General features: G+C 51.4%; 9 protein-coding genes across 9 annotated transcripts; 4 read left to right on the top strand and 5 right to left on the bottom strand.

Annotated features, from left to right (window-relative positions):
• Window positions 1-1281: 1281 nt before the first annotated feature.
• Window positions 1282-3750, bottom strand: BP01DRAFT_85456 (AAA family ATPase midasin). Its single transcript, XM_025580175.1, has 2 exons — window positions 1641-3750; window positions 1282-1492 (listed from the first exon to the last, which is right to left on the bottom strand). The coding sequence occupies exons 1-2, from the start codon at window positions 3713-3715 to the stop codon at window positions 1438-1440; spliced, it is 2130 nt and encodes a 709-aa protein (XP_025430220.1). The 5' UTR covers window positions 3716-3750; the 3' UTR covers window positions 1282-1437.
• A 183-nt stretch (window positions 3751-3933) lies between these two features.
• BP01DRAFT_424295 (chloride channel protein) lies at window positions 3934-7225 on the top strand. The gene is made up of 7 exons (XM_025579689.1): window positions 3934-4186; window positions 4244-4764; window positions 4825-4928; window positions 4982-5134; window positions 5187-5301; window positions 5348-5439; window positions 5491-7225. The coding sequence occupies exons 1-7, from the start codon at window positions 4035-4037 to the stop codon at window positions 6961-6963; spliced, it is 2610 nt and encodes an 869-aa protein (XP_025430221.1). The 5' UTR covers window positions 3934-4034; the 3' UTR covers window positions 6964-7225.
• Window positions 7226-7529: 304 nt separating this feature from the next.
• Window positions 7530-8818, top strand: BP01DRAFT_321621 (CTD kinase subunit gamma). The gene is made up of 2 exons (XM_025572737.1): window positions 7530-7860; window positions 8007-8818. Exons 1-2 carry the CDS (start codon window positions 7702-7704, stop codon window positions 8610-8612), a joined length of 765 nt encoding a protein of 254 aa, XP_025430222.1. The 5' UTR covers window positions 7530-7701; the 3' UTR covers window positions 8613-8818.
• Window positions 8819-9075: 257 nt separating this feature from the next.
• BP01DRAFT_321624 (uncharacterized protein) lies at window positions 9076-10671 on the top strand. Its single transcript, XM_025572738.1, has 2 exons — window positions 9076-9897; window positions 9953-10671. The coding sequence occupies exons 1-2, from the start codon at window positions 9206-9208 to the stop codon at window positions 10452-10454; spliced, it is 1194 nt and encodes a 397-aa protein (XP_025430223.1). The 5' UTR covers window positions 9076-9205; the 3' UTR covers window positions 10455-10671.
• A 382-nt stretch (window positions 10672-11053) lies between these two features.
• BP01DRAFT_357860 (YagE family protein) lies at window positions 11054-13112 on the top strand. Its single transcript, XM_025575294.1, has 2 exons — window positions 11054-12693; window positions 12755-13112. Exons 1-2 carry the CDS (start codon window positions 11166-11168, stop codon window positions 12829-12831), a joined length of 1605 nt encoding a protein of 534 aa, XP_025430224.1. The 5' UTR covers window positions 11054-11165; the 3' UTR covers window positions 12832-13112.
• Window positions 13113-14032: 920 nt separating this feature from the next.
• On the bottom strand, window positions 14033-15345 carry BP01DRAFT_85507 (uncharacterized protein). The gene is made up of 2 exons (XM_025580176.1): window positions 14792-15345; window positions 14033-14643 (listed from the first exon to the last, which is right to left on the bottom strand). The coding sequence occupies exons 1-2, from the start codon at window positions 15197-15199 to the stop codon at window positions 14218-14220; spliced, it is 834 nt and encodes a 277-aa protein (XP_025430225.1). The 5' UTR covers window positions 15200-15345; the 3' UTR covers window positions 14033-14217.
• A 559-nt stretch (window positions 15346-15904) lies between these two features.
• Window positions 15905-17176, bottom strand: BP01DRAFT_366680 (putative mitochondrial phosphate transporter Pic2; the record flags this gene model as incomplete). Its single annotated transcript, XM_025576418.1, has 5 exons — window positions 15905-15956; window positions 16043-16166; window positions 16246-16896; window positions 17009-17014; window positions 17086-17176. The coding sequence occupies 5 exons, from the start codon at window positions 17174-17176 to the stop codon at window positions 15905-15907; spliced, it is 924 nt and encodes a 307-aa protein (XP_025430226.1).
• Window positions 17177-17891: 715 nt separating this feature from the next.
• On the bottom strand, window positions 17892-19614 carry BP01DRAFT_366681 (putative C6 transcription factor; the record flags this gene model as incomplete). The annotated part of the gene is made up of 3 exons (XM_025576419.1): window positions 17892-18701; window positions 18787-19458; window positions 19555-19614. The coding sequence occupies 3 exons, from the start codon at window positions 19612-19614 to the stop codon at window positions 17892-17894; spliced, it is 1542 nt and encodes a 513-aa protein (XP_025430227.1).
• A 381-nt stretch (window positions 19615-19995) lies between these two features.
• BP01DRAFT_416740 (F-box/WD repeat-containing protein) lies at window positions 19996-22797 on the bottom strand. The gene is made up of 4 exons (XM_025579215.1): window positions 22141-22797; window positions 21425-22068; window positions 20644-21355; window positions 19996-20589 (listed from the first exon to the last, which is right to left on the bottom strand). The coding sequence occupies exons 1-4, from the start codon at window positions 22594-22596 to the stop codon at window positions 20401-20403; spliced, it is 2001 nt and encodes a 666-aa protein (XP_025430228.1). The 5' UTR covers window positions 22597-22797; the 3' UTR covers window positions 19996-20400.
• Window positions 22798-22800: the final 3 nt, after the last annotated feature.

The raw sequence follows: 22800 nt of genomic DNA on the forward strand, positions 1-22800 counted from the left end.
GGTACACAGACACTATACGCGTACAAAATGAGGGAGCAATCTGAGAGCGCTCCTTCAAAATGTATTCCAATTCACTTTCGGGAATGTCATCGAAGTGGAGCTCCAAGAAGCGATTGCGGAAGGCTCGAGACAATACCTTTCGACCACCGTAAAGACCAGCAGGGTTTTGTGTGGCGAACAACATGAAATTGGGATGTGGGCGTACTACTTCTTGGGTCTCTGGAATAAAGAGCTCACGGTTATCATCCAACAGCCGGTTCAGTGCTTCCAGGACGTCAGATGGTGCCAAATTCAACTCATCGAGAACAATCCAGTAACCGTTTCTGAGAGCCTCTACCAAGACACCTTCCTGGTAGCGAAGCGTGCCATCATCGCTGGAAACGTAAGTTCCCAGGTACTCTTGGAGGTCGGTATGCTCATGATTGTTGATACGCACGAAATGATTTCCGGATACCTTGGCGAGGAATTCAATCATGCTAGTCTTACCAGCAGAGGTCGGGCCCTGTAGCAAAACTGGGAAACGGCGCGTAGAGCTTGCTCTAACAAGATTCTTAAGGTTCTTCTCGATAAATGGTGTGATGATGTAGTGAGGTTGTTCTTCGGGTGTTAAGTGACCCCGACGCATCCAGTAATGCTTGAACTGCACGTAGTCGTTTCCGTCGTTGGGTGGTTTAGGAGTCTGCCCCAGCAGTGCTCTAGAATTCTTGACATTACTAAAGATGTGCTTCTCAAGCAAAGGCGCTAACAGTCTCTCCGAGTCTTGACTGAGAACGGTTAGGAAACTCATAGAGAAACCCTCGTAAATTGCTCGGCGTAAGCCGTAGATATGTGCGTGATCGACGACGTAAACGAGCGCTCTGACGAGGGTTCTGATGCTGAAATGGGGACGCTGCCCAGCACCATCTGTGAGTTTGTTCTCATTACAGAGCTTTTTAGCTTCCATGTAAAGCTGACCGAGATCGGGGACCGCCCTGGCATCGGTCAATGCCAGATCGCCGAGATACTTCTGAATCAGAGAGAGCAGGTCGTCCAGGTCACTGTCTGGTGATTGCACATAGTACTCCGTGAACCTGGATCGCAAACCAGGAGGTAAATCCTTCTTGCCTGCATCGGTCGCTGGATTCATTGCGCCAAAGATACGGAAATCAGGATGCCCAAAAACTCGCTCCACATCGCCCGCTTCGGAAAGCAAGACAGACGGTGAACCTTCGCTACCATGGTGCAAAAGACTGGCAATATTCTCAAGAGTATCTGGCGAAGCCAGATTGACCTCGTCAAGGAGAACCCACTCGCCATTACGCAGTGCCCGCACGATTTTTCCTTGAACAAAGGCGAAGGCAAATTTTGCATCTCCTTGTGATACCTGCGACTCAAAATCGTTGAGCTGTGATGCGAATCTGTCCCACCTTTGTCTTAAAAGCTGATATTTGGGGGAATCTAACTTCCTCTTCTTGGCTGGCTGTTCTTCAGCGCCCTGAGAGCCCTGGCCTGACTTGAAAACTCCATCAGCCAAACGAACTGCTTCGTGCCAAAGGTGTACTAGGCGAGCCCAGTTCCCTGCAGTAACACTCTTGGCAACTGAATGAAGGAATTTTTGATTCTTCTTTGCCGAGAATGTCAACTCAAAGAGAGAGACGAACTCATCATGCATGGGCACGGCCATCGTGCGAATATTGACTGGCTTGAAACCTCCAAGCAAATCAGTGCTTTCACTCTGCTGAGACAAGTTGACCACCGTAAGCTTTTGTCGCATCAATGTAGCAAGCTGTTGAATGACAGTGGTTTTACCAATACCCGTTTCGCCGACAAGAAGAACAGGCTCGGCCATCTGTACAGCAGCAGCAACTTGCTCCATCAGCCCCAAAGCAGCCCGCGTCGAAGCAAAGCGAGACGAGGAGGCAGCAGCCTTCGTAAGGGACCCAGCCGGGACCTTGATCTTGCGGCAGGTCTCTCTCCCCAGAATGAGATTGTTGCCTTGGTCTGAATAGGTAGGCGTCCTCTCGTGAATGCAGAAGCGTGCTCGCTGCGGCGAAATCTGAAGAGCTTCAGCTACAACCAAGGCGAGGGAGTCCGCGAGTGACTTGTCGGGAATGTATTTCAGGAATACATCCACGACGTCAAGGAATATTTCATCCTCGGCACCCTCTGGTGTCGCTTCGTAGCCGGTTTTCGCCCCCAGGCGCTCAAGTCGCCTATGCATTCGACTACAGAGCTTGATCAAATCACGAAGACCGGGAGTGCGTCCCTGAGAACTCTTAATAGCCAGACTTCCATGGAAGGAGGCGCATAACCTCTGGTAGACATCCATGATAGTGGCGACCCGGGATTCCAAGAGGGGGTATTTTTGCGTGATAAGCTCTCGAACTTCGTCGATCGTGAAGGAGTCAATCTGTACACGTTGCCATAACCTGCTCCCAAGAATATTGGTGCTTGGGGCGACCTCATCACCTGCAATGTTATATGAAGACTTCATGGTGGCAATAATCTTGAAGCCTTCTGCACATTTTATCTTCTCCTTCCTACTAGCTATGGTCAGCTCTCCCCGCTCAATGATAGGAAGAATAAGACCAATGACTTCGGAAGGCGCGCGGTCAAGATCTTCAATCAATATCCAACGGCCCTCCCTCGCCGCCTTAGTTAGGACACCGGGTTGCCAAGCGAAAGAGCCAGTAGCTGGTGAGGTCGAATACATTCCCAAGAGACTCTTTGCGTCTGTCTGCTCGTTCAGATGTAGCGTCACCATTGTTTCCGCCTGACCCATGGTTCTGGCGACATCGTTGATCAGTGTCGTTTTTCCCGAGTTTGGTAAACCAACCAGCAGCATAGGACTAGTAGAGGTCAGCGCCGTTGCGATTTTCCGCAGGTTCCCGACAGCGGTAGGCGTTTTCACGATCGAGGATGGTTGCGCAGAGGTATCATTCTGTCGTGGGATCAATACCCCGCAGATTTCGGCGGTTCGGGGGCTGAAATATTCTCGGAGCTTTTCAATCTGAGAGAAGGTATCGGCAGTAGACCTGTTGGACCTGGCGAGCTGGACCTGCTTGTTCAGGATGTTCCACCGACGTTCTTCCCACAAACCAAGACAACGGTAGTCGATCGTGGTACCCTCCCATTCACCCTCAATGATGTCATCCGCAAAATGGCGTTTGATCAGTTCCTCCAAGGCAGCATCCGCTGCACGCATGTATAGGGAAAAGCATCGTATGGAAAGGTATCTGACAGATCGATCGCGGTGTTGAAATAACGATTGTAGCTGGGACGGTGATACGGCTTGTGAGAAGACTTCCGCGTCATAGGAAAGAAGCCTGAAGATCGCTAACAAAAGGCTTCGAATAGTGGCATCATTGATTTGTGAAAGGGTCAGCTCATCACACGCAGCCAAAGCCGATAGAGGTCCAGCCCGAGCAATGGCATATTGGCTTGCAAATGGTCGGAGATTTGGCGCAAACGGTAAAACTCGAGAGAATGCGGAAAGGATGTCGACTTGATCCAGTTGAGAATCAGAGAAGAGCCATCGTGCTGCCAAATCCACAAAGATCGGTTCATATAGGCAAAAGAAGCCTTCTGTGCATCCGGACCTCAATGCGCCAACCGCAAGCGCATTCAGATATTGTGTCCCAGACGCTGTGTGAATGAGTTCCGCAATCTCATTCGGAAGCTTCGCAAATAAACGGGACTCATCAAGAGTCCCCTCGTAGGCAGGTCTAGCGTCCATGCTGAGCCCTACCGCCAAAGGAACTCTGGTTATGGAATTTAAATGGAGAAGTGAAGGATACAAACTTCCGTCTCATTGCAGCACTTTTTTTTTTCTTTGCGATCGTTTTCTGCCGGCGGACTTCCGCCTTGGCCCCACACGGGGAGGGGTTCACCGCCCTCGCCCCAGCCACGGAGGTGAGAATCGAAGTCCGACAATAAGCACTTATCGGGATCTAATCGAAAGCACGGATATTATCGCAGGGGAAAAGCGCCAACGTCATGGCTCGTAGCGATGCGAACTGATATCGCAAAATACGTTTAATACACTTTGATCCGCGATGTCTTTGCCGCACCTGCAGCCAGGTGTACAGACTCAAGCCTCTCCCTCTCAGTCATACAGCGACGATCCCAGCTCGCGGAATGAACCGCCATCTAACAACACTCTTCCAGAGAGCTCTCGTGCTTCTCTGAGCGAAGGATTACGCGAACCGTAAGTTTCGATAGTATCATGCTTCCGGTCATGTAAGCTAATCTCTTGGGCTCGTAGAATAACATTCAAACGCAAGCAAAAACAACCTTCCAGGTTCAGCCTCTCGCGCCTATTTCCTGGTGAATCAACCCGAGACACCAACTTCAGTTCTTCGAATCACAGCAGGCACCCCGCGAACGGCCAGTCGCGCTCGTCGCGCGACTTTTCAAGCAGCAACGGCAATTTGAATCATAAGGATGCGGGCTTTCTGGACTGGTATGTGGAGGGGCCGGGAAGGCGAGTAGGATACGATGACCTCACGGCGATCGACTGGATTTTCGAATACACAAAGGAACGTCAGAGAAAACGTCTGCTTTACGCCAACAGGCAGGGAGTTGTTGGGTATGCGCGCAAGATCCTCGATGCAAGCAATGTTTGGATCGTGTTGATCGCTACAGGGATCCTGGTTGGGATCATTGCTGCCTGCATCGATGTCACAAGTGACTGGTTAGCGGACCTTAAAACTGGATACTGCAAGAATGGGGCAGGAGGGGGCAGGTTCTACCTGAATCGCAGCTTCTGCTGTTGGGGGCATGACGGTGAGTCAACCTTAGCCGATGGATGGGGAACCACTGATTCTAATCTGACATGCTGGTTAGATATCAATAATTGCTTGGATTGGACGCCGTGGAGGAAAGCCCTTGGGGTTACTTCACGTGGTGGAGGCTACACAGTCGAATACGTCTTCTATGTTCTGTACTCTGTACGGAGCACCTTGTCGTTGACTTTGTGGTTAGAGGCTAACTCAAGACGCAGGTGTTCTTCGCCGTATGCGCATGTGCTCTGGTCAGGACATACGCCATCTATGCGAAGCATAGTGGAATTCCTGAGATTAAAACCGTCCTTGGCGGTTTCGTCATTAGACATTTCATGGGGCCTTGGACCCTCGCTATCAAATCTTTGGGCTTGGTACGTATATACAAAAACTGCAAAAACTAGAATAATTCCTGATTTTGGGCAGTGCTTGTCTGTAGCATCTGGCATGTGGCTCGGTAAAGAGGGACCTCTTGTCCACGTCGCATGTTGCTGCGCAAGTTTGATCATGAAGCCTTTTCATAGTCTTAACCACAACGAAGGTAATTCGCCTCATTGAGAATCGTCTCACTTATGCTAATTATGCAGCGAGGAAACGAGAGGTTCTCTCTGCTGCCGCCGCGGCCGGTATCTCCGTGGCCTTCGGGGCGCCCATTGGAGGTGTTTTGTTCAGCTTGGAGGTAAGTTCGTAGGTCTTCAACAAGAGCCGGGCCGATCTGACGATCAAACAGCAACTGAGCTACTATTTCCCCGATAAAACTATGTGGCAGAGCTTCGTATGCGCTATGGTAGCCTCCGTGACATTACATGCGCTCGACCCGTTTCGCACGGGTAACATTGTTCTCTACCAAGTCAAGTACACACGGGGGTGGCATCGCTTCGAGATAATACCATTTATCATACTCGGGATTGTTGGCGGGCTTTACGGGGCCTTTTTCATCCGATTGAACATGAGAGTCGCTGAATGGCGACGATCACAGAGGATCCCCAGACCGCTCTTGGAGGTGTCGGCCGTGGCTCTTCTGAGCTCACTAATCAACTTTCCAAACCTCTTCATGAAAGCCCAGAACTCAGAACTCGTGCATTCTCTATTTGCAGAATGTAGCACAGGCACCGATGACCCGTTCGGCTTTTGTAAGGTCGGCGCTGTGTCAGCGAGTACAGTTGCTCTTCTGCTGTCCGCTGCTCTCCTTGGATTCTTCCTCGCATCAATAACTTTTGGCTTAGATATTCCTGCTGGTATAATTCTCCCCTCGATTGCCATTGGTGCTCTCTATGGACGAGCGCTTGGGATAGTTTTCCGGATGTGGCAACAAGCTTTTCCAAAGTTCTTCCTCTTTGGCAGTTGTGAGCCGGACATACAATGCGTGACCCCAGGGATATACGCGATCATTGGAGCAGCTTCAGCCCTTGGCGGAGCTACCAGGATGACCGTGTCGATTGTGGTTATTATGTTTGAGCTCACTGGAGCTCTAACCTACGTCATCCCCATCATGATAGCAGTTATGCTGTCTAAATGGTGTGGCGACATCTTTGGGAAGCGTGGCATATACGAATCATGGATTCAGTTGAAGGAATACCCGTTCCTCGATCATCGCGACGATTCGGCTCCACCCGATGTTTCTGCTCAGAAGGTAATGACTGCCATTGATGACCTTACCGTCATTACTGCTGTCGGGCATACGATTGACAGCCTCCGCAATCTTCTCGCGACCACGTCCTACCGTGGATATCCGGTTGTTACAGACATGTCAACCCCTGTCTTGTTGGGCTATATCTCACGCAACGAGCTATCCTACGCACTGAAATACGCTGCGTCACCGTCAGATAATGATCTGACGGGCACAGCGCAGGTATTCTTCACCCACCAACCATTCGCAGACCCAGGCGAGACCCTTGACCTCCGGCCTTGGATGGATCAAACACCAATCACGCTTAACAGTAACACCACCTTTCTCATCGTCCTACGGATGTTCCAGAGACTCGGTCTGCGGTACGTTCTGTTCGCCAACAAAGGTGTTCTCCAGGGCCTCCTTACCAAGAAGGATGTTTGGTCGATAGTCAGCGGGCCAGGACACTCCAAGGACGAAACCATACTTGAGCGCACATTCACTCAGCCCAGTACAGCGGAGCAAGTTGGCTTGCTTGATGGCGACGACGGAACCAGCCTTGCCGACTCCATCGAGCGGCGACAATCTCTTTAGAGAGACGCAAGAAGTCATCTTTTAAAAATTGACATACTATGATATGTGGCATGTTTTGCTTAATGATGGGGACGAGCTCCATCTATTCTACCTTCTGATAATTCACTCCACATTTTGCTCTAATTATGTACTATTCGATGCTGCGCTTGGTCTGGTTGGCTCGGCTGTGGCTGGTGGCGTTGGCTGATTTAATTGTCTATGCTTCATTGAAGAGTCTCTGTGATATATACCCAAATGCTCTGCCATAGCAGAATTGAAATCGATAATTCTTTTTAGGGTCATTGGTCATCATACTGTATTGATTTTTCCATCCTCCTTCAATGTTGTAGGAGACTTCGATGCCTGCATGAAAGTCGGAGGCAAAATGCATCATCACTGACGACGTCCAGACAGGAATAGCATCAATTCTTATAGTTAGATCTATGACCTGAGTCTAAGTTGGGTCAAGAGCGATTCCAGCTCTAGGCAGCAGACCGCCTGCAAAGCGGTGACCAGCGGCAGACGCAGAGCACGGCATATACTACTTACCGTAGTTCCGCACTTCCGCTCCGCTCACCGCGCGCGGAGTGACTTCCATCTAATTTGACGAACGGCCGAGTTCGAATATACTTACTGTGTATGTGCAGCGCCGTACAAGAGCCGGCCCGACTAACAGCTCAGCACCAATCCCTGAGTCCACACTCCCAGATCACCAAACTCGCCCGCTGAGGGATCTCGGCCTCCCACCCACCCGACACCATGATGGTCGATCCGTTCGAGGTGCGGATGCGCTTTACGGCGCAGCTGCAACACCTCAACGCCTCCATCACCTCATCTCAGAAGGCTGCGCACTATGCGTTGAAATACCGCGACATGGACGAGGACCTCCACTCGTGCATCCTTGAACAATTAGAGCGAGTACGTCTACACTATGTTCCCATAATGGGCATCTTCTTTGCTGCGCCCCGCCCTGTGCTGCTGCGTGCTACACCCCAGTACCCTCCCTCTCCATGATCCCACAACCTCGCATGCTCTCATCTTCTAACCCCTGCCTGACAAACCAGAACAATATGAACAACCGCGCGAATATCATGTACTTCGTCGAGCAATTCTGCGAGATGGCCACAAAGGAAGACCACGCGCCCTACGTCCGCATGATCCAGCGCGACATCATCCGCATTGTCGACGCGGTGGCGCCCCCGGACGGCTCCGGCGCGGCTAATGTCAAGCATGTGCGGCGGGTGCTGAACGGGCTGCAATCAAAGGAGATTCTGTCGGCCGCGACGGTGGCGGAGATCGATGCGGGGCTGAAGGAGCGGGAGACGCACACAGCGCATCTGGATCTCGAAGGGGAGGAAGAAGGCGGTGGTGGCGAGGGCGGAGGGGTCGGAGCGACGGGGGCGGGCGGCGGGGGCGGCGGCGATGCGAGGGCTAAGGGTGCGACGCCGCGTGGTGCGCGTGGCCGGGTCGATAAGCGACAGATCGAGCAGCGGATTGAGGAGGACCGAGAGCGCAACAAGCGACTCCGTGAGAGTATGTGGACGGTCAGTGGGGATGATGGTGACGAGCATGGGAAGTTCTGGGATGAGGCGAGTGAGATTGGAGAGGATGACTTTTTGGCTGCGCAGGAGGAGCTGATGGAGCGGAATCAGATGGTGCAGGCGAGGTGATGTCTGTCTTATTGGTGATGGTGGTGGTGATGGTTTGCGAGTGTGTCTCTTCATTTGTTTCAGGGTCTTTGTACTTGGTGTTTTTTTGGGGGGGATATGGTTGATGGGAGTTTTATGGTTTCTGGTGCATGTTTACGGTGATACTCACTGCATGGTTTGGCGTTATCACTTTACTAACCTGTGGAGATGTTCTTACTGGTTCTTGTATATGATCTCAGATATATACTATTCCACGAAACCCCTTGGGAGAAGAATATTTCCATTCGATTTGCAATTTATTATTAAAGTCAAGAAGGATAGTATTGCAGAGCATTAACCCACTACTACACACTGGTATACAAGGGACCCACATTTGCTTCCGACCTCGAACCCCCACCGCCTCGGATAAACAACCCCACCGATACAATTTGCAGGATTCCAAAATTAGTCCGAAAAATTAGTACCAAAAAGAAAAGAAAAAAAAGAAAAAAGAAAAAAGTCCGTACAGCGCGAACGCAATAACATTTCTCCACTGCAAACGGGCCTGGAGATCCGGGGAGATTTTTTTCCCATTGCGCGCCCGCCCCCTCTATCGAAGCTTTTTCTACTACCTTATGTTGTCGCAGTTTGTAACGGCGGCGAAGGGGCTTTTCACTCGATCCGATAATAAAAACCCGCAACCTACATTTCTCGAACCCAGACTCGCAGCGGACAAGAGCGCTAGCGCCATTGCTAGTATTCAGCAAGTCACTACTCCTACTACTACGACGACGACGCCCAAGATGGTTACAGCCACTAGACAGCGGAGATTTACCGCCGAGTCGTCTGCGGAGCCTGAAGCCAATGGTATTGGCTCGGTCAACGAAGCGAAGATCAACGGCAACGGCAAGCGCACGTCCGAGCCTTCCACCGATGCGGAGAACAACAACGCACGCAAGACGCAGAGCAACACGAAACGCAGGAAGCGGAGCAGCTTAGCGGCTGTGCTGGAATCCGAGGACGAAATGGCTACGAGTCCTAGTAATAAGAAGTCGAAGACGGTGAAGGGTACTAACGATACTGAAGGGCAGGAGGATGAGCAGGAGGAGACACCGGTCGCTGCCCCCCAGCAGATCAAAAAGAAGCATTTCCGATTCGATAGCGAGGAGCCGGAAGTGCCTGCGATGGCGGAGGTTGCGGAGACGCCACAGAGTTTAGAGGAGGAGGAGGATAGCAGCGACGATGAGGCTCCTGAGGCTGTTGATAATTCCGCGCAATTGTCGAAGATTCGGATGGAGGCGAAGAGACAGGAAAGGGCCAAGCAAATGTTCGTGTTCCCGTATGAAATCTATCACTTCGGTTCAGTTCTAACTATGGTACAGAGAAGAGCAGTTGAAGCGCGACAAGAGGAAACAGCTGGACGACCTGCGCAAGCTTCAAGCCAAGTCGACCAGCAAGAAGCGAGAGGCTGAGGATCAGCTATCAGAAAGCACCGAAACCCTTCAGGGTACCACGACAGAAAGTGCCCGGAGGTCTGCTCTCCCCGCTCTTCTCCCGGATGATATCCTGAACGCCGCCCCCGATGTCCGGCCACCGACCCCTCCCGCAGAAGAAATGAGGATTGTGCGACCCAAGCCCACGAAGCTGCGATTCCTGGACAAGAAGGAAAAGGCCCCGAAGGACCTGCAGATGGGCGATGTCACAATTCGGGTGCTGGATGGAGATGTATCCCGGAACAAGAAGTCGAAGACCACGCTTCCCCCCAAGGCGACGAAGAGCAGTCAGAACGCGAGACAAGTCTGGCTGAGTGCAGGTCGCAGCACGGGCAAGGTGAACGGGATGAGAAGAGCGGCCGGCGCTCCCTCGGGGTTTGTGCGCAAATAGCAGGTCTTGGGCGCACTTAACTCCGTCTCGTAGTAAGCATTTTTAATGATATCAAAAGCACATCCTAAGTTCTGTTTCCTGTCTATATTTTGGCTTGGTTTCTGCTCTTAGTTCGGCGATGAGTCCGGGGCACCTTATATCTTTCAGTATCGTCCATATTGGGTCAAAGATCTGGATTATCCATGCAAGACAGAGACTACGGATTTTTTTCCCTAGCTATGTAAATCGACCATCCGAATTGAAATTATATGCCACAGGAGAGATATCCGATCTTCGAGAAATTGCGCCGGGCCAATCTGCAGGTATCAAGCTTGAAGATGCGCGAACCCCACCTGGCACCTGTATGCTTTCTTTTTGGACTCAATCCGTCCGACCTGTAATTGCTTCTGCTAGACATTATGCGCGAGCCCCGCTGCCGAGAATTACAACATCCTTTCACACCCGATTTCCCACTCCTGTTGGTGAAAAGTCATGTTGTTGATGGGCAGAAAATGGCAGCGTCGGACGGGCGCACGTGGAAAGGAAGGGAAGGAAAGCTTGGAGCTCTCGGGGATCCCGTCCGCCAGACTTCATTTTCTCTTTACTCCTAAACTTCTTCCCTTTCACCAACGGCCTCCCCACCATTTTCGGTGACGTGCCTTCCTCCCTATACAAGCCCAATCCAACAGGATCTGCTCTGCGCAGTTTTCTCTATCCTTTTCAATACCCACCATGGTTTCCGTCACAGAATCTTCACCCCTCCTTCCCCAACATCAACCGCCTTCCTCCACCAATACGTCACCGCGAGGAAACCGAGCCTCCAGGACGGTGACATTCAATCCATTGACCACTGTCAGCACATATCACGATACGACCGCCACAGATCCGACCTTCAGACCGCTGCATTCTGGTTCTTATCCTGCTCCCAACTCCCAAACCGCTGGCCAGCCCCGATCGACTGGCTTGTCGGCTCTAAACAGCAAGCTCCGCCGCCGCAACAGCCATGGAGCACCCTTCAGCACCGCCGGTGCCCCATTTGCTACAGCCTCCAAGGTCGGACCACAGAGAACGACAAAAAACGCGCAGAAGTTGAAACTCTTGCCTGATCCGGTCACTGAAGAAGAGCTGGGCGACGGCGACTTTCCCTCCGACGTCTACTCGCAGATCGCCCGCATCAAGGAACCGACCGCCCGCAGTCATGCTGCAAGTCTAGGAAAGGCGGATCGAGAGCGATTGCCCCGCGTCACAGCCTATTGTACTGCCAATTCGTATCGTCTGGAAGGCGTGGTTCGGTTTCTCAAGTCTCGCGCAAAGACCCGCGGAGCCAATCCGAAGCTCTACGATGAGTGCGTCTACTCTTCATATGATTACGACTATGAAGCAAAGCAACGAGGCACGTGGAACCCACTGAACAATGGCGTGCATTCAACGCAACCACAACCGCCGATACGTCCTTCTGCAGAACGCCGGTTCTCTGACAGTGTTGTCGAAGTACAAGACAACACAAACACTCGACGTGAAGACCTCATTGATTTGAGAGACTCGGAATCTCACCACCAACAGAATGACCACGAAAGCGCTGTGGTTGAATCCACCACATCCGCACCCCCGACAGAAGTTGCTCCTGACTTTGACACCAATATCCACACCCCGGAGGTGTTCCTCTTCGACTACGGCACAGTCGTCATATGGGGCATGTCCCCCGCGCACGAATCACGATTCTTGTCTGATATCTCCAAATTTGCGACCTCCATCCTCAGCCCCGAAGACACGCAAGTTGAGAACTTCAATTTCTATTATGCTCGCGAATATCAAGCCCGCATATACAACGATTTTATCTCCCTCCGTGACCCACGAAACTACATGATCAAGCTCGCCATTTCCCACGCCCTCGCCCAGTCCGTTAAGACGTCCCTCTTTGAAGACCTCGTCTCCGAGACAATCTCAAACACCGCACCGCTTCCGGCTCAGATTGCTCAGACAGGCAGCGTTAATCTTACACGTCGCCAGATCAACATGCAGGTCGGAGAACTGTTCATTCTGCGAATCAACATTCATCTTCAAGGCTCCGTCCTTGACAGTCCGGAACTGATGTGGGCAGAGCCCCAACTGGAGCCTGTTTACCAGGCCGTGCGGAGTTATCTTGAGATGGACCAGCGAGTTGGTCTTTTAACGGAGCGATTAGACGTCATCGCGGATCTGCTTGCCGTGTTGAAGGATCAATTAACTCACCGTCATGGTGAGTATCTTGAGTGGATCGGTATGTGTTTTCGGTTTCCCCCTCGCATTTAACCTTTCTAACCCACCTATTTTTGTTATAGTTATCGTGTTGATTGCCGCTGAAATTCTTGTCGCGGCTATTAATATTCTGGTCGACCTCTACGCCGGCGTGGAATAAGCGTGTGTTACTTTTGCTCGCGGTGCATGGAACACATTCATTTTTCCTGGGAGTCTTCTGCCTTGTCTTTCTTCCATAATTAAGACAGTTTTGCTCGACTCATTGAGTTCCCACAGGAATTCATGATCTGCATTTGTCCGTACCAGATGGAGTTTCTGTTCTTTGCTTCTTGCTTCTAGCTCTTTGTGCTTTCCGAGGCGCTTAGGAGGTGTTGAATGAGATCGGGGAACGGGTATAAATGCTGTAATCATTTTGTCTTTTTTCTAGTTAGGAGAAGCGGGGGGGGGGAGTCTGTCCATCTTGCATCATATCGGAATATGGTTTATGCATAGCCCTAGCCTTATCAGCGTTCCATCTGGTTCTGTTCTTATTCATCTGAAAATGAAATGACCTTTTCGGTTCGATCGTGCTTTGTGACGACTATGAGGATGTGTGGTAGTTGTGTTGTTAGTGGTGGTGATGGTGTCATCTATCCCCCCTTCCCTGGGTATTATGATGAGGTAGTAGCATGTTTCCTCTACACCCCTTCACCTGTCTTACAATAGGTATAGACAATTTTCCTACGGCATGATCATCTATAATATATCTGAACGAAAAATTTAGTATGATAGGCGCTGACCAAAAATCTCTCTTTTGAAGAACTCAATACCTATATTAGTGATGTTCGTTTCGTTTTTGTCCCTGACAATCGCACCAGAAAACTACTGTAATGAACCCGACGCCGGAGTCCCCTGCGACTTGTACCAGAGTGTGATGATCCCCCATCATAAGTACTTCCTCTCCGCAGATACGGGGAAAAGGTTGCCCGACCCAACTCTTACCCTCAGGGAGGAAATGTTTGCACACGCATATACGAGAGAAGACCTGGCTAGGTAGGTACGTACTCTGATCCGTTTTTTTTTGGCCGAGAAAACGAACCAGGAGGATTTCATTGAAAGGGAGAGGAAATTCAGATAAGAAGAGGTTTTCGCTGGGTAGCGGAGGGAGGGAGGTATGTGAGTAGATAAATAGGTCATTGAGCAAGTCAGTAGGGAGAAAGACTGTCCCAGCACGATGAAGAAGAATAAAAATAAGAAATAACAAGCTCCAGGTTTCCGAATCCAGAATCAACGTTTCACCGCATGCAACACCCACAATTGACAACAGAAGAAGAAAGGAAAGCAGAAAGGCTCCAGTAGAAAAGAGAATATAATAGCCACGGGGAATGGTCTCTGGAAACTTTTTGTTTGGATTCCTTTCAGGGTTGGTCGGGACCTATGTTCCCCCCAACATCCTTATCTATACACCACAGGGAAAAAGGAGGGGGAGAAGGGGCAGATTGATCCAAACTCAGGACTGAGAGGGTGGAATGTAGAGAGAGAAAAAAGCAGTAGAATCGAATGAGCCCTAACTCTCATCCTTAGGTTCCTTGGCGTCCAGATCCATTGGCGTAGACGAAGGTTCTACTGATGCATCACCGCCCTCGTTCTCATTCTCGTCTCCCTCGGCCGCGGCGTCATTATCGGCAGCTGCAGCTGGGGCAGCGGCGTTCGAGGCTCGACGTTTCCTCGAGTCGGATTCCGGGTTCTGACTTGTCCCGCGCTCAGCGGACTCTGGGTGCTGGCCGTTGCTCTCGGCATGGAGACGGAAGGAGGAGGTCAGGTCGTCCTGAGAAGGGGCGGGAGCTAGTCGCGGCAGGGCGCCGTTGTCGGTATTGTTGTCGGTGGGATTGCTACCACCGGCGGCGGCGGTGCTGTTCTCATCGTCGCCGCCGGCGCCGTCGGGGAGATTGGATTTCCGGGATCGTTTCACGCGCAGAGGTCGTTCTTGGGGCTGAAAAATTGAACAATCGATTCATCACGAGTTAGTCAATTGCAGTCAAATCCGAAGCGGACACCGGAACAACTATGTGTTCAGGCTTTTCTCCCCACAAAGCACACCCACATACCACAGATAGACACAAGGAAAAGGATCAACTCACAGTGGGAGGCTGCTCATCCGAGCTCCCCTCCGTCTCGTCATCCAGATATGTTCCACCAGCGCCGTTCTTGCCCTCCAACGAAGCCGTCAGCCCATTCAGGGCCGAGGTGTTGCTCATCAGCGCGGCGGCGCGCGCCCGGAGTTCTGGGTTGGCGGCGGCCCCGGCCTGCGAGGACGCCTCCTCGGTCATGCCGGTGACCTTGGCCAGGCGCTCGAGCAAGATACATGATTCCAGGCGCATCTTTTGGATATACTGCCAGCCGCGACGGTTGCGGACGCGCATCAGCTCATTCTCGTCCTCGATCTCGTTGAGGCGCTTCTTGAGAGCGAGGCATTTGCGCTTGTAGGCGTTTTCCACGCTGGGTGGGTTGGTGGTGGCAGCTGAAGGGCGGGCTGTGGTGTCTTCCATTGTGAATCGTTTTGTGGGGTGGAGGCTGGGGAAAGGTCTGAGCGATGGGGATGAGGAGACACTGATTGCGGGTGATTGATGTGGGTGGAGGTGGGTTTGTAGGCTGAATGAGGAAGGTAGGAAGGCGGAAATTGAATCGAAAGAGATTCGATGGAGATCGTCGATTGAGTTAATCAGTTGAGGAGAAGTTATCGCCTTAAGCGGAGGTAGTCGTCAGCAAAATTGGAAAGTTCCGGTCAAGGGGCACCGGAAGCCGCTGTATGTGAGCCCGGCAATGCGAATCTAGAGAGGCCTTAATCTTTCTGCCCTGAACGGCATAAAACAGTCAATGAGTGATGCTGTCGACGATGGGGCGATGATATGACAGAGAATGAAAATCCAGCACCGCACGAAGCCGGTCTGAGCAGAGCAATCACGGTAAGAGAGACGATGTCAAGCTGAAAAGAAGGAGAGATTAAGAGCCGAAGGCGAAGCACCGAGAAGACGAAGTCAGGATCGCAGCGGTGTTTCTGCCGACCGACTATACAGAGCGGTCAGCGCTGGCTATGCCTACTTTCGTTCCTACAACTCATTCTTATCCCAAAAGCAATCATCTCGTCTAATTAACAGCATTGTTATCACATACTTCTCAAACTCCTGACTATAACGCCGCGGAATTACAAAGAAATCAACGCTAGTCATAAGAACTCATTACATCCCAGTCTACTAATGTCCACCAGTAGTCGGCAAACCAAGGAACACCTTGAACGAATCATAGCTAAACCAGCGTCAGCCATTCCAGCTCACCTTGACACAAAATGCGCCGAAAAGAGGAAGGAGGAAGAGAGATTCTTGGATACTCACATCAACCACTGGAACCCAGTCAAGGTGCCAAGCATGACAATTCTAACCGGCAAGCCATTCCACAAGCCCGAGAATCCAATGTTGCCGTAAATCCGCGACACCGCCGTCATCGCGCCCTCGCCAGCTATACATTTACCAGGAACAATCAGTCTCCAAACATCACCACAACAACAAAAGCGGGTGGAATCACACGACGAACTCACCTTTGCGATCCGCATTCAGCTTACTGACCATCACATCGGCCGGATGACTGACAATCGCACAGAAGATGCCGGCAATGTAGCCGCCCAGGAAGCTGACCCCGGTCTGCTGCACGCCCGAGCACTGCTCCTTGGGCTTCCCAATCGTCTTGTAGATCATCCTGACGGTCTCCTCGAAGGTCGCGAACTTGGTCATCGTGTAGGGGATCTGCCGCGCCCACAGCGGGTACAGGCCCTTGTACAGGCCCGCCATGCCCTCCTTGGCCGTGATCTTGCCCCAGCCCTCGCGCAGGCTGTGCGCGTACGGCGGGAGAGTGGTCTGCATACGCACCTTGATCGCCTCCATCGGACACAGCATCATGTCCGCGAAGAACTCGGCCGAGGCGCTGGCGCCCAGGTAGACTACGGTGCGGTTGGAGTTGGGGAAGAGCTGGTCGCCGTACAGGTACTTGAAGTACTCGTAGAAGCCGTACTTGCCGGCGCCCTGCAGCGAGTAGCCGAGGAAGGTCGGCGTCCAGCCGAAGAAGACCCCGCGCACGCCTTCCTTGGCCATGATCGAGCGCCAGGCCGACAGGTTGGAGGTGTAGATTTTGGGATCGACTTGCCGGCGGCATTTGACCAGGTCAAGCGGTGTCACTGCGGTGTGCGTAGGTCCTGTAGTTGTTATGTTAGTAAATTGTCATTCTCGTCTAAAAGTTCCTGCAAATTTCCTGTAGAGAGGCGATTCGGATATGGTCGGAATGGAGTTGGGAGAAATGTCACTCACCACAGGCTGCAGAAGAAGTCCAAGTTAGTTTCAGGTCAAGTGCGAGGATCAATTGGAGATAGCAGAATTGAACGTACCGACGATGCCTCCGAGCGTGCAGCTGGCGAAATACTTAGCCGAGTTGGGCTCAATCTTCCCAAAGGGAAGCTTGCGTTCTTGCATAGCCATTGCTGTGGATTGTGAATTGTGTGTTGGGAGCAGGGAAAGTGAATGGGGAAGAGTGTGTTGTAACGGTTGTATCTATCTATAGAAGCACCAAAATCAAGCCCAGAGAGGGGAGGGAGAACCAAGAAGGGTATCAATCAAGTCAACAATTTCTATAACGAGAGCGAAAAGAGTAGATGTAAACTTATAACAAGCTCATGTGGGCTAGAAGCCGGCCCCTAAATAGAACCCTGGAGGGTAACATGTCGTCAGCGCCAGCAGCAGCAGCAGCAAGCCATGAAGTCAGTGGAATCAGGCACTACTCCGTAACTACTCCGTACTGCAACCAGATCGGCTAAACCGGCATGGGCGACGGCATATCCATCCTGCATGCTGGAACCCATCCGAGCAGCCGAGCGGCCTCCTGCACTGGTAGATCTAGGCTTTGTGTCGAATTGATTTGCTCTTTCTTTTGTGTATGTATCTTTGCTGCTTGTCTCCGTTTGTTCGAGATCACTGACCATGACGTCAGGACATCCGTGGCTTACCGGAACGGGAACTTCCGCCTTATATCGAGTCCATTGCGGATGCACTTATACTTAGTTGACTATGCAAGAATCATATACACAAATTGAGCTATACCTGCGTCCCAGCTGAGCTCACTCCATTACCCTTACGAGACACACATTCTCATACTTGAACTGAGTTCAGCTGGAAGGGTTTATCGATGAAGCAACCATCAATCCTGTACACCCGCGTCAGTCAGTACAGTGTGCCCCTCACCACTCGGCGAAATAGATCCTAGCATAGAAGGCACCGTCTCCCAACTCCCTACGCCAGCAAGCACAACTGCCAACTTGATCCCGGCCTCGGAACCCTTTTCTGCGAGCGCCCGCCGGATTTTCTGGGCCTGGGGAGGAGTCGCATGACCGCACGTCAAGATGTACCACAGAGGCCAAATCATATGGTAGACATTAAACGCTCGGATCTGAGATGCCCCCTGCGATATTAACGGGTTGCCTAGCTGATCGATCTCCCCGAAGGAGAATGAAAGCGCGCGGCACGTATCGCTGATGAAGCTCTGGATCAACCGTGATCCCTCCGCTTCTTGTCGGATTGCCTCTCGCTGAATCCCGTTCGATGACACGATGGAGGCAAGATTTTGGAGTAGATCAAGTAATGTCAGTTGCAGCAATATGCGAACAGCATGGTAGTGGGACCACGTCGACGCTAAGAATTTCCCTTGGTACGTCAGGACATCCTCGCCGCTATGTGAATGGCAAGCGTGAGGAAGCCAACTTGTCGGCAGGCTCTGGCTCCAAGCAGCCAATTCCGAATCCAAAGTCCTACAAAACTCAATCCTCGAGGCAAGAGTAGTAATGATAGCAGGATCGATGGCGTCTGCTGTGAAGGGAATTTCGAGGGACACTGGATCAAGCTGGTTCACGATCATCATCAGGCGTTGCAAGGGGTCAGTAGGATTGAGTCGCATGATGAGGTCTTGCGTATTGAACCGTGGTTTCTGCCGTAGAAGCAGAGCCTCGATGCGCTGCAAGTCGTATCGTGGTCAACATATCGCCGCGATTCGGAACCAGTGCGCAAAAGTGTCACGGCAGGATTAGTAGTAAACTTACCGTATGAACATAGGCAAATTTGAACAAATCCAGCCCCTGCTCATTGAGTAAACTCTCGCCTCTCAGCTTCATGAGGGCCTCAAAGCCCACAGTATGGGAGCTAGCAAGCCCATTCCGTTCTCCTGAAATATCCTCGAAGAGAGCAAGAATAACCATGGCTGCAAAGGTATTGTCTGTCACCCGTTCGACGGGCGAGTCCAATGCCTGGCGCAATCTTTGCACCGACAGGGCAACCCTTTGCCTCGCTTGCGTGACCAGCGATGACGCCTTGACCTGATTACCCAGAGTGAGCAAGGCTGCAGCATCAACCGCGAAACGCAGACATGCAGCTGGTTGTGTGGCGTCTTGACCACAGCCCGCATACAAGGTCGGGATAAATCCCAAATGGCTACCACCATCGGGCTTGTCACAGGACGTGTACTGGTCGAAGAAATAGCACACTGCCCGTTCCTTCCAAGGAGAATCGGACAATCGATAGACGGACACAGATGACGTGCGTTGTTGGTCGCCTAGATTTATCTCACGGATACTGCGAGCGGAGGGAGGCTTGCTGCCTTTCCGAGACCCTTTTGCTTTACCCGTCTCAATTCTGAAGATCGTGTCTGGCCTGTAACCGGGACACGGTCGTCCGTAGACAGCGCAGTTGCGGCATCCAGGATGGGCTTCGTCACACTAGGAGCTGCTTAGCTTGAAATGCGACCAACCGGACAGTAAACATGAATAAGCCACTAAATAGCTTATACCACCAATGTGAGTTTGTTGTCCTACCTTAATCTTCCGGTTGCGACACAGGTAGCAGCCTGTACTAGGCTTGCCCCCGTATACCATAGTCGGCTACTTTTGGAGGGGTACTGCCCATGTGAATCGCAGGGTACAGCCAGAAGTCTTCATGTATAGAGGTGTGCCTGTAAAATCAATGAGTGATGATGATTCCGGCCACGCAGCCTTGAACTCTCGCTAGGTTCATAGCCTATCTGTGCTGCGCAGGTCGAAGAGTGCCATTAGCGCCTGCGATGATGCGGAGAACGCTGCTAGTGGAAGTACAGGCATCCTCTCAATGGGAGGATTTGATCCCTGCCTCTAGAGGAGTAAGTCAGGTGACCACATCAACCTTTGGATGGGCTCCTTAATACAATCAGGCCTAATTTTGGGGGTCGATCCGAGACACCCAGCGCTTAGCACAAAATCTTCTGTAGATTTGGATAAATCGTCCCAAGACAGGTATCGTCTAACCCTCGTTTAGAAACTGAAACACAAGACAAACATAAAAAGCATGGAACATCGCTGGGGCTATTCCTCTCTGAGACTCCAGCAGCACAAGAAGAACCCCAACTGCCACATGTAAAACTCCACACCACGTTTCCAGCGGGCTCGAAAGAAAAAAAAAAACCATGATCCAAGCAATATGTCCTACCCAACACCCAGAATGCATATATAGAAGGATACCTGGCCGCAATTGGCCTTGTGTCGATTTTAGTTGCGCTACCTATACCCACGAGTCGAAATGTATGTATCAGGCGCCAACATCAAATGATACACTTGAAGGCGCTTGAGATGATGTGAGACGTAGGGGCTAAGCGTGCTCATGATATCATCAGGCCAGTCACATCGTCATCAAGACAACGGGGCATCCACCATTGAATGATCGTTATCATTACTTGTCGACAGCGTGGGAGGCGGATCGGAGAAGCGCTCTCGGTGCCGACTCTCAACTGGACTTGAGTAAGGACCCGGCGTGCTAGCAGTACTTTCAATCGCGGCTTCGTCCCCGCTGTCCTCGGACGGTGCCGAGAAATTCCAGACCTATTAATGCAATTAGAACTTATTTCTGTCAGTGCAAAATGACTAAGTGCTCACCTCCATGACTGTTCGACCTGACCTATTTGCCATTATAACGGCCTTTTCTGCCTCAAATGCGACTCTCCAGACAGCCTCAGCGGGAGTAGACAGTTCTCTTAATAGCTGACCAGTCGCCAAACTCCAGATCTTGACACGACCATCACTGCCACCGCTAACAATACGCGAGCTATCAAATTGCAAGCTTGTCACACTGTTATCATGCGCTGCCAGTCGATGGATAGGCGTATTCGTGATCAGCGACCATATCCGTATTGCGCCATCGGAACCTCCAGTGACCAACGTATCACCACGCATCTGTAACTGTCCTACCAAGGATGTATGACCCTGCAGGATGCCATTGCATTGTCCGGTTTCAGGATCCCACATTCGCACAGTGGTATCCAAGCTGCCTGTTGCGATACGCTTACCATCAAATGCAACCGCATAGATCTGGCTAAAATGACCTGATAGAGTTCGCAGACAGCGGCCTTCAGATATGCTCCAGATGCGCGCCGTGGTGTCGTAGCTGCCGGAAACGACCAGATCACCATGTATGGCCAGACAACGAACACTTGCTTGATGTCCAACCAAGACATTCTTGCAAGTACCTGTAGAGAGATCCCAGATTCGTAGTGTCGTATCTCGTGAGCCGGAGATAGCCGTGTTTTTGTCCGACATCTTCAAGCAGCGCACGGTAGACGTGTGACCACGGAGAAGGTATATTGCCGCCCTAAGGTGAACCAGCTGTCAGTACCAAATAAGAAATATACGCTGCATAAACTTGCTCGGAACAGCTTACCCTGTGGCCATGTTCCATACTCGGACTTCTCGATCGCAGCCACCGCTCACAAGAATATCATCCCATGGGACCATAGCCCAAACGCCCATAACATGGCCTTGGAGGGTCTTCTGATTGTCTCCGTTGGTATCATACACATGAATCTTGGCGTTGTCGAGCGCAACCACGATGTATTTCGAAGTCAGATGGAGGCTTGTGACAACTCCCTGGTCAGGACTCATATGCCTTTGTGTGCAGCGTCCACCTTTATTCCACGCCGATTCAACCATGTATCTCTGCTTGAAATGCGACCTGTATGACACAGGCCTGACTCGCCGTTTCCGTGAAGAGCAGCTCGATGAGGAGAGCCAGTCCCCGGATAGAGATCGCGGAAGTCCCGGAAAACCGTCCCGAGATTGAAGGCTGGACACCGTAGACCTGCTTCGGAATCCGCCAAAAGATTGAGTGTCGGATGCAGCATGCAGAGGCTGGCTATCCAAATGGCCCAAAAGATCTCGATCGTCATCCGAAGGCCGCTGGTAGGCATAGGAATGCTTCTCACACAAATTCATCCAGGTGATGTCATCGTTCAAGAGTTCGCGCCATCGCTTCGAAACTTGTGATGCTCTCGCTAAAGTCTTCGGGTCATCAATAAACGAAAGAACCTAAGTGAGAAGCATACGGGTCAGCAAGGCTTCAGCAGCTAGGTCGGGAGCTTAGAAAGATGGTAGAAATACCCTTAAACATAGCTCATTCGGAAAGACCTGGAATGGGTCTTTCCTTAAACGAGGAACAACAAAGCTCCAAACGAAGCTGAGCTGTTGAGGATCACATAGATCCAGGAGTCCTTCGAGAAATTTTTGCTTTTTGGCGTTGTTCAAAGAGTTAAAGTACACCTGAGTGTTCAGCAATACGTCCTCTTCCTCTTCCTCTACGGCTGCCCGCCAAGTCGGAGATCTTTGATGAGGGGTCGGACTCGGAGCTGGAGTAGGGGGTGATTCAGGCGCTGAAGGCAGGAGATTTGTTGGAACCGAGGAGACAACCTTAGTCGAGGAAAGCGACCTCGAATGCGTGCTGGAGATCGAAGGAACTGCACTCTTGGCTATACAAGACCGGTCATGCGCGGTTGCCAGTTCGCCAGAAGCACTTTGCGAATCATCAATCGCGCCATCTGCTGTATTGTGAGTGCTCATGGTTCGCCGCGCTGTAAATCAGGTTATAGCCTCAGAAGGGTTTGCATGAACCACTGAGCTTGATTGTCGCACGCCCTTAAGAGCAAGCCTAAACAGACCTCCCGAGAACTCAACGCATTCGCAATAGATAGCGTGGGGTATTATGAAAGAAAGCAATAAAGGAAACGAGAGATGATGTTGACTATTCAAGAAAGGGTGAAGGGG

Source organism: Aspergillus saccharolyticus, assembly GCF_003184585.1.
Source record: "Aspergillus saccharolyticus JOP 1030-1 unplaced genomic scaffold BP01scaffold_21, whole genome shotgun sequence".
Classification (NCBI taxonomy): Eukaryota; Fungi; Ascomycota; class Eurotiomycetes; order Eurotiales; family Aspergillaceae; genus Aspergillus; species Aspergillus saccharolyticus.